This window comes from Diuraphis noxia, unplaced genomic scaffold (genome assembly GCF_037042655.1).
Source record: "Diuraphis noxia isolate RWA-SAM2 unplaced genomic scaffold, SU_Dnox_SAM2 contig0004, whole genome shotgun sequence".
Classification (NCBI taxonomy): domain Eukaryota; kingdom Metazoa; phylum Arthropoda; class Insecta; order Hemiptera; family Aphididae; genus Diuraphis; species Diuraphis noxia.
The window spans coordinates 65539932-65557063 of NW_028301714.1; the positions used below are offsets into that span (position 1 = coordinate 65539932).

Consider the following 17132-nt stretch of genomic DNA (forward strand, 5'->3'; position numbering starts at 1 on the left):
TTATACATTTTTATTTTTATCACGGTGGATACAAACATAGTTTAAAATGTCTTATAAATTATACTTTAGTAAATTTTAATACATTAATTACACTTAATTTAATTTAATCGAAATTGGTTTTTATACAAATAACGAATATCAATTTTATTGACTGAGTTCATATATTTCATTGATTCTACACACGCACTTTTCCACTCCTTAAGTAGGCATACTTGAGCTAGATTTAAAATAAAAAGCTAAAAAAAAAAGTAGGTATACTTGAACGAACTTCAAACACTAATATTTATCAAAATATTTCATCATTGACTCTTATTGAGCAAATTTTTTCAAATTATTAATTAATGTGTGAAAATATTACAATAATAATATAAATAGATACAAAAGATGATATTTTATCAAAATTAAATATGACCTAGGTAGCTAATTAAAAATTGTATAATTTATCTTTATGTGATCAAGTAAATAACATATCATTGCAGTTAGGACCATGTATTTATGTACGTATAAAGTTATGTTTTACGATATTAATGTAATGTAATATTAATGAGTTTTTTTTAATCATTATCTATTTATCAAACTCGTCAAAAAAAGTGTTATGTAAGCCTACGTATAGTCTATAATAGAGCGTATAATATAGACACACTTGATTAACCTACTCGATAACGTAATGACGTGATATCAATTGTTTTACATACCTACCTACCTACTTGTAGATTAGTTAAAAACGAAATCTTAAATTTATGTTTTAGTACTTAGCAGACAATTAATTGACGTTAAAGGGTTCGCTTTGTTGACAGAATGCGTAGTGTTGTATTACATAAAAAAACCGAACTATTCAAAACGCTGTCGTTAACAGAATTAAACACGCGCTATAAATAATATTATAATCGTTTAAAAAAAAAAACTCGCACGCCTGGATAGATTACACAGATATTTTCTTTGAAGACATGCACAGGTCGTGCATAATAGATGGGTACGTCGTATAATGCGAACACTGTGAAAAAATAATATAATATAATATATTAATATATCAGTAGGTAAACAATCAAAGTCGACAATTTTATTGTTAATAATCCAGGTACGCGTATTATATATTGTATTATTACCTACTATAATATTAATATCTATAGTATTATATATAGATAGGAATCGATCAGTTTTTTCGAGTCACTCGTAATCAATTGCAACGCGCAAAAGAGCGGATAAATTGCTGAACAATATTGTTGAATAATATATAAAATGATTGTAATAATAATTTGTTATTGAACCACCAAAACGCAATAAACACAGTGTCATAACTTTTAATAATATTAAAATTTATATTTTATAATATCGTCAATAAGTTCGTGGCTTGCCTATTTCTTATATTTAGGTATTGGATTATCGCCTAGTTGACGTCGTTGACGAGTACTTAAACGTCTTATACGAAAACGGCGTATTAACCGGTGCGCACAATGCCAGAGCAGGACACAGTGCATCCCGCGAGGATTTATTTGTCCATATCGAGAATAGTAAGTTGACAAGTTGTACTTTTGGGTTGTAATAAAATAATATATTATTAAAATCCAGTTCGTGCTCAGTCGTATTTACATATATGTATACATAAATATATTAGATCATTAGAAAAATAAAATAATAATAATATGTTTGCGAATCGCGGGACACCCTTTGCTTACGACGAATTTTGTTCGGTACGACGTGTACCTATATATTTATATGAGCCAATCAATAATAATAAAAACTTATTTAGAAAAAACAAAATAATATACATAATACAAATAGTAGTAAATACGAATAGCCATTTTTTGCTACTCCCTACTAATGTTATTTGTGGTGGGTGTACCTGTTAACTCATAAGTTTGAGCTGATTCCTCATTATTAATTGGTAAAGTATGCGACACTTTTATACTTGAAACAAAAACACACTATCGAAACTACCTAGTGAACGAAAATTGTCCATGTCGTTTGTTAAAGAGAGAAACAACAAATTCATAGGTACCCACTAAAAACCAAAAATATATTTCACACTTATATGTTCGATATGTGTTACTTATGTCGATGGTTACTGCAGCATGTTTGACGCAAAAGACGGTGAATAATTTCATGTGCTAGGTTGAATACTTAAATGTTGTACCGGAATGACAAAAAAAGCGGGCCCAATTTATGTTTGAAAAATCTCTGAACCGAACGTGTCGGAACGCATTTAGATTCAATGTCACGTGCATGTCTGTAATACAATGTAATGAGAAAGGGAAATATTAATAATAACAATAATAAAAACAATAACAACAACAATAACAACAACAACAGGAGACAATAATAAACACGATGCGCGCAGTAGCATTACAATATTTTTAATGCTTGTTAATAATATTCGACAGTAAAGAACACTAAATAGGTATTAATTATAGGCGTGTTGGTTGCAGTGATGGTCGTATATGAGCTGTGAGAACGCCGTCACCGGTACAGCAGTTGTATATCGGACTGAATGCCGATAATAATAATATAATATAATATCGTCGAGTGCGACAACGTGCCGGTACGCGGACGCGATTAGATCTGTCGAGCGCGCGCGGTCGCCTTATCTCGCGGCCACTATAGTGTCTGTGAGTGTGCGTGTGTGCGCGGTGCGATATACCCACACTCGCGCAAATAAACCCACACACGCGCAGGCAGTGTCTGTTCGGCGGCGCGCGTTCAACGTCTGCGTCGTGTGGTTGCACAGCAGGTTATAGCTGTAGCGAACGGGTCGTGGTCGCGGTGGTGCCGGACCGTATCCGAGGAATACAAGACAACAACGACGACGAAGACAAGTGACAACTATACGATACAATACAGATAATATACAATATTTACATATAGACGGGTGTAGTGTCGTGATGGTGCTCTCGATGGCGGCGGAGACGGAGAGGCCGGCGGACGAAAACACTTCGTCCGCGGTGCTGGCGAAAATATTGGCCATGACGTTCCTGGGCGTGTCGTCGTTCGTGGCCGGCAGTACACCCGTATGCGTGTTCGAGCGGATGGGCATCCGGCGGCGATCCCGGGGCGCAGCGAACACCGCGCTCAGGCTGATACTCAACTTTGGCGGCGGCGTGCTGCTGTGCACCACGTTCTTGCACCTGTTGCCCGAGGTCCGGGAGGGCGTCGAGCGGCTGACCGATGACGGGACGCTCGACTCGAAATCGCCAGTGGCCGGCCTGCTCGCCGAGCTCGTCATGTGCGCGGGCTTCTTCTTCATGTACTCGATCGAAGAACTGGTTCACGGGTTCGCGGGCAACGACTGTCACGCGCACCACAGCCACGGCCACAGCGGTCACAGCCACAGCGGCCACAGCCACAGTCACAGCCACAGCGGCCACAGCACCACGAACCGCGGTGGCGGTGGCAGCGTCGACGGTGTCGTGTCGCAACAGCGTCGTTCCGACGCTGTGGTCGCGGCCGAATACGACAAGGTGGACGCGGCGGGGCGGGTGGCCAACTACAACTCGTGCATGTCCACGGTCGAGCTGGCGGCAGCCACCAAGAAACCTGTTCCGGCCGTCAAGAAATCGGTGCCGGTCGATGCGTCGTCGTCAACGTCGCCCGAGTCGGTCCTCCGCGGATTCTTAGTCGTCGGAGCGCTCAGCATACACGAACTGTTCGAGGGCCTAGCCGTCGGTCTGGAGAAAAATCCAACGCAGGTAATTCACTGCATTTTATAAGATCTTACAATTTTAAGTACAATATATTATAATACTTTAAGTATATCCGACGACTCTGCCAGCTGCAGTCTTGTACGTAAGAAATTTGTTAGCATTTTGTAAATAGGAAGGTACTTGAGAGACATTTTTTGTATTCGTTATTTTTTTACGTTTGAATCTATTTAAGTTTTTATTGCATTTAATTTGTCAACAATTTTACCACGCATCATGGTTTGGTTCAACTATACATTTCCCATATGGCATATTGAATGAATATTCTGTTGATTGTTTTCCTAGTTCGAAAGTTCGATGGAGCATAATAACAGTATAAGCCACTGTCGCACACGCTCCTCACCGACAAAAAATGTTTCAATCATCATGTGAATGTGTATATATTAGATATTATGACAATCTTTATAATATTGGTATAATTCCCATTTTATTATAAAATCGATGGACTATAATAGTAACTACTAACTAATACCTGTTACATCTACCTATGGTTGAAGTATACTACCTACTATATACTGATGACTGAAATTAATGAACGACTTATTGCCCTTGAAGATAATAATTTTGTGAATTTAATACTATATATATCATGTATGGAATACATGAAAATAAAACTTAATATCCAAATATTGTATTTTTTTATATGGATTATATTTTACGACTACATTATGCATATGTCCATTCATCGTTTTTTCTGAAGTGATAATGTATGTGAATGTGATCATTCATTTTACTGATTAATTAGGTACTTTAAAAAGTATTTAGAATACTATCTAATTAAAGAGCACTTTTTTCAAAAGTATTTTAAATTTGTATTTAGATACTTATTTCAAAAGTATTTGAAAACCATTGGTCGAGTACTTTACAAGCCTGTAGGTAATAATATGTGTGTTGAACACGTTCAGTGAGCGGCGACCCATTATCAATATATAAAATTGTACATTATATTATTTTATTTTATCGGTCATAGTAAAATCGACCTCACTGTTTTTCTTACATTATTGTATTATTTGCATTTATTTATGTACGTACAAGTGTACAGCTGTACAATAGTATATTGATAGTTTTCGGTTTGTCAGTTTTCACGTCAATACGAATTGGTGCTCAATACGATAGGACGTAAATATTAACAAAATTATTAAAATATTATTCTAAGAGCAAAAGATTTATCCAATTTTAATTTGGTTGGGTATATTGGTATTTTTAATAAAGATTAATTTTTTTTTTTAAATGTATGGTTTTAAAAATAAAACTGATTCAATACTTCTTTGAATATATAATTCTATGTACCTAACGATTGTCTATAAAATATATAAGTATATACCATACTAAATGCACTTTATCTACACAAACATTAATCTACAATTGATTAGAAAACAACAGTACGTTGTACGGAATAAACATAATTATCAGAATAAAAAAAATTAAAAAAATTAAAAAAATATCGTAACAATCTAAATATATTTTTCTTACGTATCTCGTAGCACTTACAAAATGTATATTAGATATTCAAAATGTAATCAAGTTTTGGATGAAATATGTAGATTGTGTTGTCCAGCTGTATAGTAATATAAAACAAACAATAATTATTTGATCACCTTACCTAAACCGTAAATACATTTACAGTACTTATCTAAATTAAAAAACTGTTAAAAAATTAAGGTTAAAGTTTATTTTACACGGTTTATAATACTTGTATTATAATCGATACATTTGTTTTGAAGAAATGAATAAGGTCAAATTAAGAAATTATAATAATAAAACAGTTTCTAAGAACAGCTGTCAGCTGGTTTATTAAAAAATGGTAAAGTTTGTCTAAAAACAAGTGTAACGCTATTACAGTATTGCATGTACTGATGTACCTAATATTTTCAACGATACTCATGGTTCAATGCTTTAATCAATGTTAAATCTATATAGATAAATAAAACATTCAAGAATTAAACTTTTGACTTTTTCTACTTCCTAAAAATGTTTTAGAAAATAAAAACATGATCGGGGGGTGGAGTGGCCGAGCGGACTAAGGCGTCTGTTGCCATGCACGCAGTTGCCGGTTCGAACCTCGGTCACGGGCGGCATCGCTCTTTGGGCATTTCGCGGTGTCTGGAGAGAGAGGCCGCCGCCCCCCAACCGGGCATGGCAGAAACCTACGGGTGCCCATTCAAAATTCTGCCAAAATACCCACGAGTTTAAAACCTACAGTACCTTCCCCTACAGTTCCCCCAGGCTAATGACCTCAGTTGTCGAAGCCTTAACCCTAAAAAAAAAAACGTGATCCTATATCAATTATTCTTGATTCTCATTTTTCATTACTCATCGATACCCTAACCCAACCTACCTATTATAAATTAAATATTAAAACCTCCGACCTCAAACCTCAAACCGTACAAACGCCTCCACAGTATTTACTTAAAATATTTAAAAAATATACAGAAGTAATTGCCAAAGTACTCCATGATGTTAGGTGTGGTTGTGCACAAACCAAATTGCATCGTACCCCATCGACGAAAGAAGTAACCACATTTTCTCGGCGATTAGAGTATGATGTAAAGGTTGCAATAATATAACAAGTTGAGTTAAATTTTTAGACTTATAAGTTTTCCAAAACTCCTAACTAGTAATATCTTTAAGCTTATGAGTTATGACTATCGTTTATTAAGACCTGTTTTTCACAATCCTTTTAAAGCTAAATTAGGTGTATAATATTATAATGTATAGTTATTGTAATAGATTATTTGTATAAATATAATTACAGAAAATATCTATTTTATTTACCCTATTTTTTTTTTTTTTTTTAATTACAACAAAAAATATTACATTCATTTTAGTAAGATGAACTACGGAACTTTAAAGAATTTAAAAATGCATACCTAATTAATCAATTTTCCAAGTATATTTATAACAGTATTAATTTTTTAATAAAAATAAAAGCTTAATTATTTTATGAATATTCTTAGTTTTAACTACAATATATTATATTATAATATTTGACAACCATTTTTTCTATAAATGTATATATAAGAGCCAAATTTAAGCATATATCACTTGAGCATATGAAAAATTAATAATATGCCATACACGCAGTATGTACCTATTGAAACATTATTTATTATAATTGGTTTTAAGCATTTTATAATTATATTGTTATATCTTTATACCAATCCAGTTCATAGGTACTCAACAATATAACAATTCTAGTGCATTCATTTTAATTAGTTTATTGCGGGTATTTAAACTTAAAAGTGTTCGATTATAATATTTAAGACATGTTACAACTTGAATAAAAAGAAATAAATGTGTATTAAACCCCTCTTGTAAAATGTTATTGTTTCTAGATAAAAAAGAAAAAATGCTTAACTTACATATTTATCTTTAAGAGTATTTTATTGTGAAACAATGCTTTTATAATGGAATTATATTTATAAATATTATAAAATCTTATAAGATATTAAATACTATACTTCAAGCATGCTCTTATTTTGTATTACGTATAGTGACGTCCCGACCTGCTCGATATTTCAAGAGACCTCTTAGGTCTTAGATATACGCCCATGAAATAAGCTCTACGATGTTAATGGATTTATTCCTAATCAACTACTATTCTTGGTATTACCATCGAAGTACCTACACTGAAAATTGTTTTTGTAATTTCAAACCACGCTTTATTTTCAAAACACAAAATTTAGGATTTAGGGTAGAATTGACGGAAACTCATTCTCAATGGCAGATATAACTTCTAATAGTTATATAGGTAATAAATAATAATGTTCGTTGTATAATGATTGTTTGATACAAATTGACTTTTTTATTTTATAGATTTTTAATATTAATATAAAGGTTTTATATGTATAATATTAGCTGGACGCCTGGATCCCATATGCACTACATACGTTGCCCGTTAAACATGAATTTTGTAATTTTATTTTAATATACATAAACCAGTTTATTCCTATTTTATCTCTCAATATTTCATTGTCACAAATTGATTCTATAGAATTATGCTCCACGATATATCATATTCTATCATTTACAAAAAAACCACGTGACTTTCGGATGAGTTGTTACAAAAGCAACGCGTGACAAAATTTTCATTTTCACATTTATATAAATAGAAAATATATATATTATTTAAATAGGTTATATATAGGTAATTATAATAGTAATGCATCAAATAGACAAATGAGTAATAGCACAAGCAATTTTATAATATTGATATCAGCTAATGTAATATTATATCAATATAACAATAAATCTTTAAGATGTACCTAAGTTTTTTTGTCTTTTAAGTGGTAACCATTAACTCCTCACATCATCGCTTATTATTATATAGCCAATTTTTATGCTTAATTTTCGACTGAAGTATAATTTATTATCGATTGGCTATTCCATTTAAAATTTACCCAACAATTCACATTCTATTCAATAATTCTAGTAATAAATACCTACGTATTGTAATTTATATTTTATATATTCCTATATTTATTATTGGTTGTCTCTTGTTAGGAGATAACACTTAAATAAGATCGTTATATAAAATATAGTTACTTATATAAAATTGTTAAAGGTAAAGTAGTTGACAATTTGAATAAGTAGTTTGAGCTATGCATTTTTAGTAAATACACAAAAATATGATAACGAGTAAATACTCAAAAGCGCAACCTCGACGTGAGGTAAAAAATAATAATTATTGCATATAATTTATCACACTAGAAAAAATGAACAGTTTAAAGTGATAAGTGATTGTTCATAAATAATTATTTAAAGTATCTATACGCATGTGAACAACAGTTCAGAATACTACTCACTTTCTTATTATTGAAGGTTAGTTATACACATGCAATTATTATTTTTGTGTAGACTTTAATCTCATATTTGTATCAAAACTACTATTTAGTCGACAAATATTAGATATTATCAAATTCTTTCATTTATTTTTGTGAAAATTAAATATTTTATTTTGTGTTATTTTATAACAGTACTTACCGGATCCTAGTGAATGAATATGTAATACACACAAAATGAACAATATAATTTAATAAAGCTAATAATTTAAAATTTAAAAACTTAAATAGAAAACGGGTGAGTCCTCATTTGTAAATCGTATAAGACATGCAGTCTTAGACAGGAATTTAATATCGTGGGGAGGGGGATTTATCATAATAATGACATATTTTATGATAAATATTATATACTTTCCATGTTGTAAGGGGAGCTATAACCCCCCTCGTCTCCCTCAACCCCCGTATCAACGGCCGAAGACAGGAAAATTAGTTCTCGTTTGACGATGGCGACTCTAAATTGATATAGGAAAGCAATGTAGAAGAATCAACAACATCTGCCAGAAGTTTCGTGAAACAATTAAATTAGCAGCTTTTGATTTATGATCATAAAATATAAACAATATAAATTTTTTTGAAAATTTGAGTTCACGTTGGTATTCTTCATTATTGTCTTGAATCTGAAATAGAAGATTGACTTTAAGCTTTTTGGATGAGAGATTTAGTAGTCCAGAAGAGGCCAGTCAATTTTGAGGATATAATTAAGAATTTTCGTTGAACTCTTTCTAAAATTTGAGTGTCACCAGCGGTAGATGGATTTTAAACGATAGAACCAAATTCATTTATACAGTACGAACTAATGAACAAAAGAAGAGTATTTAAGGAAAAACCAAGTTTATATTCGGAGCACTTTCATTGGATAAAATCAAAACTTTAAGAGCTTCATAGCATGTTTTCTCAGCGTATTGAAGTCTTGGACATAAACAAAGTACCTATAAAACAATGACCCTTAATTTTCTCAATAACTCGGGTTCTGACGATCCCCTCGATGATTTGGGCTTCTTTTTCACGCCTTGTCATGACGTCATATATTTGTTATTATCAAATTGATTTACTGTATATATGTATACTTAGGTATAATAGTATAAACCAGGGGTGGCCAACTTGTGGCCCGCATCATAGTCCTATGCGGCTCACGTCTTATCGAAAAAAAATCAATATTTACTTATTAACGACAAAATACGATAAATTATAAAAATTATAAAATATTTTTATAAACATTTTGACTCTTGATATTATTGTATTTATCCATGTGACTCGTAAACGTATTCATGTTTCTCACTTCTGGTATAGAATAATATTGACTTAAGTACAATTATTGTAGAAACAATTTAAAAAAAAATAATATTCAATTTTTTGATTATCATGATTAGTGCTACAATAATAATGTATGGTAAAACAAAAAATCTTACCATAAGAAAGCATTATATGAAATTTATAACAAAATAAATATATGAATAAAAATATTTTCCAAGTAGGTACCGAACACTGAATAATCAAGCAAACGTTTCAAATAATTTCATGAACCAATTTTAAAATTAATACTAACTAGGGTTAGGATATTTATGACTTTTGCATAATTTTCTTTTAGTCGTGCACATTGCAGACTAAGTTATAAATACGTTTTGTGCGACATAGAATCAAATACATTCAATTTTATTTTGCATATTTTTGGATTATTTAAGTTTTGGATGATTATGAATAAATGCATATTTCGCCAAAAAATAACTTAAATACAATATAAACCTCAATAAAAACCCATAGGTAGACACAGTCGGCTTCACATTTAACGAAAATGAGGAAATATGAAACCCGTTGTTTATAATTAACTTATCCATATTACTTACTTATCTTAACTTTAACTCTACGTTTATTAATCATGTTTACGACCGATGATTGCGATAGTGTATAGATAGGACAAAATAACTTATATTATAAAATCATTATAGAATTGCATCAAAAGAAACACAAAAGAAAGCAGTGACAATAAATCTACGCATTTGTATGTATACCTATTTGTGTCTATTGAGTAAAAACAAAATTAAATATTAATTTACTGTAAGTAGGTACCTATGTTTTTAATTTCAAAATATCATATTTTTATATACTTGTATTTAAGTTTAAAGTTATAAGAAAAGTTGTAAATTATTAAATTAATTTAAAATACATTTTGGATTAGAAATAAAATGTTATAATGACATGTTTAATTTTTTATAAGAGCATATTTTGATATTTTTTGTGCATATTTGCATGCATTTTTTAGTGTTTTTAAGATCATAAACATTCTAACCCTAATACTAATAACACAATGATCGACTTACGACTACAATATATATATAGTAAAGATTTATTGAAAGAATTAATTAAAAGTATTTACTTATAATAGACATAATATACTTTCATCATAACATATTTGGAATACAACCCAAAACATTTAGTTTCAAATAAGATATCCTACTCAAATATATCGTGTCCACCAAAAACCTTAATATCTTTTAAAATTGTGGACTTTGATTTTATTCATAATTTTAATTGTAGGTACTGTTGTCTGAAAATGTCTTACTATATATTTATGTCTTATATAAACGAATTATTGAATTTAAATGTATTTAATAAGCATAACTATTATCGTGCACAAAATATTAAAAAAATGTTTCGTTGCACTTATTGTATGTAATAAATTTTATCTCATATTGCCTATAGATTTTTAAATAATGTATAAACAATCTTTTAAATTCCAAATGGCATATTATGGCGCCACGCAAGTCGCAATAAAAAAAAATTAAACAAATAAATAATGTACATAAAATGGATCCTGCGCGGCTGGATCTTTGTCTGTACTATCACTGTAAATATATTTGACTAATTACTTTCTTTTCAACATTTGTTTTAATTGTTCAATATAGAACTCGTTCTATATTGTTCTACTTTTTTCAAAAACTAGTTTTAATAATTGAATAGAAATCTTATATCTTAGATTCTGAGCAAACAATGAATGTATTGATTTGCAATGATATGTGTTTTATTTTATCATTATTTTTATTTGTGTCTACCCGATATCTATAGTCGAGTTAAAGTTTCGGTTTTTAAATTCGGTACCTTGGGAAAATGACTTAAGTTGATGCTTTCGGGAATAAAATAATATTTCCAGTAGTTTTCAAATGCATCGAAAAAACAAAATTAAAGAAAAACGGGAAAATTATGCAAATCCGGTTTTCGACAAAATTGATTTTGATTATTGGTGTAATTCTAAAAGAATTTATCGTGGATACATGCAATTTTTACTGAATTTTATATTAGTATTTTCTATAAACCACACAATTTTCGATTATTATTAGTTGTTTCATAATTAATATCATTTGTAAAATTCTAATTAAGAAACAACGTTTTTATCCTTCTAAAATATTTCATAGATATTAAAGGAAAAGGTTTTGTATGGTATATAATATAATATTAAGCAATGAATAATCTATTATTTAATAATCCATTTACTATTCTTATCCAAATATTTATTTTTATATATATACGGAAATTAATAACTATATTGTTTTAATTTTTGTTTTACAGGTTTGGTCACTTGCTGTGGCCGTTGCATGCCATAAGCTGGTCATCGCATTTTACGTCGGATTACAGATGCTTTCGGACAGGACGAAGCCATTGCTAGCGCACTGTTCAATATTGCTTTTTGCTGTCACGTCTCCGATAGGCATTGGCGTAGGCACTCTGGTCAGCAGTCTTGAAGAAACAAACACTGTGGTCCTGTTATCAGTCATACTACAAGGATTAGCTACCGGCACGTTGATGTATGTGGTATTCTTTGAAGTTCTCAAACCGTCTGTTGGAAGTCTACAAATTAAGCAAAGAATATTACGACTAATATTTATTGCTATTGGTTTTGTATCGATGCTTTCCATTCAATTACTCATATCAGAATCAGAATAATATTTTTTCAACTAATTTATTATTTCTGGACGAATGTATCTATTTGTGATATAGTTATATATTATGTCCATTTGCCTACCTACTTATACTATGATTACCAATTGGACGTATTATACATTATGAAGAATAGTAAAATGAAGTTTGAAGTTTGAATAGTTAAGTGAATACACTTAACTCAGCTAAAAAAGATGTGGTCGTGATGAAATGATGTCTAATATTATTACATCTTACAAAATAAAAATATTCTTATCAAACGTAATCAATTAACCTTTTTTTAAAAGATTACTTTACTACAGAAAGGTTGAAACTAGAAAAAAAATATTGATTAATAAAATTGTCTAGATTAAAAAATTGTGTATTTGTATTTTATAGATATTTAAATAATATTGATGATAGAATAAAAAGTATATCTTATCATTTGCTATTGTGACGTATATAATTACGAATTCCGATAAAACAGTAAATATTTATTGATTCCACTTCATCACATTGGTTTAAGATAATATTCCATACGAGTTTTCTTAGTGGGGCTCAATTTTCATTGCGTATAAAATTCAAATAAAATATCAAAAATACGTTATTTCGTTGTTAACTATTTAATTTGTACGAGATTTTTTAATTGTATTATAATATTTATTGGTTTATTTACATCGGTCAGTGTACCTAAGTAATAGTTGGTCATAAGCCCTCTTCATGGGGAAGTTTGTTTTTTCTCTAATAATAACTAAGAAGGTAGTGGTGGATTGCAAAAGTAATTCAATAAATAAAAAAAATATCAAAGTTAAAAGTTATTAAAATTAAAGGAACGAACAAATAGAGAGTAACGAAATATATTATCGAAAATATATATAATATGACTTGTGACGTATTATTAATAATAAATAAATTTATTTTATTTTGTTTATTCGTAATCAATATTCAATAAGAAGTAGTTATACAGTCTATACGCTATATTGTTATACATAAGATATAATCTATATACATGTATAAGTGAATATGTTTATAAATTAAATAGTATAGAAAATTAAGTTTTTACTAAATTATTCAATTATATTTGTATTAACTACCTAATGACTAATGTATATTTTATATTTTGATTTAGATTATATTCACATATTTTTCTATTTTTTCCAAATGACCAATTCGAAATCTTTAAAAATTTACAATTAACAATTTTAATCACAAAACTTTCTGTAACGTGGGTTTTTTTATAAACACGATATCAAGCAAATCTATGGATACGAGAATCTATATAAAATATAAGTGTATTGTTTTATTGTATTACCTTTATCAGTTGTTATTTTATACTTTTCTGTATTGTTTCACTACAAATCCATTAAATAAATACCTAAATAGTAATTATATTGGCTTATATTATTATTTCTAAGACCATTTATTATTTAATAACAATAATTGTAATATACTATGACAGGAGTATTTTGTTTATAATATGTATTAATGTATTATGTACTGTATACTTGGTATAATATTTAAACTAATAAAGTAAAAACACTAAAAACTATACAATACTAAATTAAACAGTAGGTAGTTAATAGTAAATTGTGAAAAATGTAAGCTAGATTGATTATGCTGCTCAAAAATATGGCTGATGGGGTCCAAATGAGTGTCCAAGTTATCTGAAAAACGTTTGTGTGAATTTGAGGGGGAACGATTTTCTGGCTTCAAGAATCTTGATTGATTGGAATGTTTTCAGAAACTGTGATTTTTTCTGTCGTTTTAATTTTGTTTTTTTTTGTCTTTAAGGAGGGGTGGTTTTTGAGTAGTTGTGTATAGTGGGCTAGTGGAGGCTGAGCAGATTGTTGTTGGTGGTGCCTGTCGTTTCTGAGCTGAGGATTCAGTGGTGACGTTCCAGTTTGAGGGAGTTTCGTCTAAGGTAATGAGCATTGGGTAATTGTTAGGAGGTTGGGAGTTTTCGATTTGATCGATTTTGTGGCTAGATATCTGACGTAGAATTTATCTCGGTTACATTGTGTGAGGTGTGGTAGAGATTTTCATGTTGTTTACCATCGCTTTTTTGCAAATCAAGTGGTGTGTCTCGTAGATTTGCAGATGAAGCATGTTATTTTATCGTCCGTGAAAAATATACGAAATTGTGAGTCGTTTATATTGATTAATAGTGAACTTGGTATTTTTGGAATATCGACAATGTCGTCGTATTTTATGTACATTTATCGGTGAAAACTGAGAATGTGATCATATTCTTCTGCAAAAAAATTCCAGCTTTGAGGTGGCTTATTTGAGAGACAGGGATAATGTTAAGCATTTTTAATTGATCAAGGATGCTTTGGTTGTTGATAGAAGGGCAGACGTTGGATATTACTATCCTTTTAGCTGGGTTGTTAAGTCTCCGAATTTTTAGACCCTGGTTGTTTATTGTTATGGTTGGGTGTGTGTCTATTAGGCTCTCTAAGTTTTTTTTTGCTAGATAGGAATATGCAGAACCGGTTGTTAAAAATTCTAGATACGAAAGTGATATTTTTGGGAGAGGCTATTTTCCCAACTGCTATAACATATTCTTTTTGTGGGATGCCGTCTATAGAGTTGAAGACTAGCTATTGCCTGGTCTCTCGACGGTGTTTTATCGTTTGCGGTGTTTGTTGCAAATCACTTTTGTTGTATTGTGGTATATTCATGTTGTATATATTATTTGAAGACGTTGGAGCCGTTGGATAATTGAATACGGTGTGGTTGTTATCAATATTGCTAATGGGTATTCATTAGCGATAGAGGAATTATTGTGCGATGTTGATAGTAGGGCGAGATAGGGCTACTTGTCCCGAAATTTCATGAGCGGAGGTACTGAGATTAGCGACCGCATTATCTCTCGCTAATGATGTACCCAGACTGGATTGTGGTTTTGTGGTTTTCTTATTGAGTATTAATATTGGCGATGTGATATTTTTGGTAGGCTTATATGTAAATTTGTTTGTTCAGTTTGTTGTAATTTTTTGAGATTTTTGAGCTGTTACACCTATGTTTGAAGGTTTTATCCTGGGCGAGTGCCCTTTTGGGGGTTTTACAGTAAATTAATAAGCATATTACTTGAAGAATGGAGAAGATTTGGATATGCTTTCGGAAGCTTAATAAAGGTGCACTTGCGATACATACGTGTTAAACGTTCGAAGGTTGAACACGTACTGTATTTATTTTAAAAATACACATAAATTTGTATTTATGTATTTATGTATTTATGTTTGGGAGTTCAAAAAACCATTAAAAAGAAGACAATAAGATATATAATAAGATCTCTCTATTCACATAAATACATCACTGCTGAATGTATAGTGTATTAGTGTAGGTACATTAATAACTAGTAGGTAGGTTAATATCATAAAAACTAATGAAAAATAACTACATAAAAAAAAAAAAATAAAACAATAACAATATTGAACATAGGTATCTACTATTATATATTTATAACCACCTTTAGGTATAAGTACGTATGTACCTCTTTAGGTTTATCGTATATTTACCTACTTACCGCCTATACCTACATGAGCGTATAACTACACATCATAATATATATAATTGATATCCAATATCCATACAATAAAAACAATCAACAAATTTAGTGTAGTTGTAAAAATTAATATTATATTTTAAGGAACCATAATAAAATGATTAACACACTATTAAAAGGGATTATTAATTGAATCCATACACTAATATGAATGGATTTATTGTTTTATTCATCACTAATTTATAACTCTGAACATCAGACGCTCATATAAAAGCTTGAGGAATTCAATTCAACTTTTTTAATGTTCTTGTAAAAACGTTTATGGAACCTTATCAACAAGTTATCACCCTTAAAAAGTGGAAAATCTAGGTACTTTTTCTACTTCAAAGGCGATATCAGATAAAAATTAAACACTAAAATATTAGGTACAAATCATGTTTTTAACATTAACTCTTTAAAATAATTTAATATTTATAACTTAATTATTTAAACTCGTTAGTTTGCTCATAATATGGCGATAGACATTAATCAATATTGTACGCTGATAATATACACAATACGCACTAAAACCAGAATTCTAGTTTTACAACACAATATTTTTATAGTTTTATATTGAAACAAAAGTTATAAACAACAGTTTTCGTGGAATATCAGGCATCAACGACAAACAATGATAATACAAAATAAAAATAAATTATTAAGAACCCATAAGTAATATATTAAAAAATTATATAAAAATTACTAACATAGTTACTAAATAACTATTCTTTTTAAAAACATTTTGAACCAGTTTTGAATAATACAGTGATACACGTACCTACACCGTGGTGACGGTCGACAACTGTGATGACATACGTTTGACATGCGATGAGCCGATGACATACGTTTGACATGCGATGAACCGATGACATACATTTGACATGCGATGAGCCGATGACATACGCAATACGCTGATACCTTTATTTTTTGTATAGTTAATAATAAATCGTACCTATATTTGTAGTTTAAACATATTATTCATTTGATGGTAAATTAGTGGGTACATTAAAATTCGGATTGAGTTACGATTAACTTTTTTCAAAAAGGTTTACGGTAATTGTGCCAATATTAAATTAATATTATGCCATTATATTACAAATAACAATAAAAGCAAGAAAACGAACTTTATTCGAACAA

The 17132-nt window shown here is 30.2% G+C and overlaps 1 protein-coding gene across 2 annotated transcripts; it reads left to right on the top strand.

The window, feature by feature from the left end:
- Nucleotides 1-1156: 1156 nt before the first annotated feature.
- On the top strand, nt 1157-13824 carry LOC107172983 (zinc transporter ZIP3-like). 2 transcript variants are annotated; one of them, XM_015523318.2, is made up of 3 exons: nt 1157-1511; nt 2427-3683; nt 12101-13824. In XM_015523318.2, exons 2-3 carry the CDS (start codon nt 2880-2882, stop codon nt 12473-12475), a joined length of 1179 nt encoding a protein of 392 aa, XP_015378804.1. In that variant the 5' UTR covers nt 1157-1511; nt 2427-2879; the 3' UTR covers nt 12476-13824. The 2 variants fall into 2 exon arrangements, with proteins under 2 accessions (XP_015378804.1, XP_089082067.1); XM_089225941.1 differs by having other exon boundaries at nt 1171-1511; nt 2412-3683.
- Nucleotides 13825-17132: the final 3308 nt, after the last annotated feature.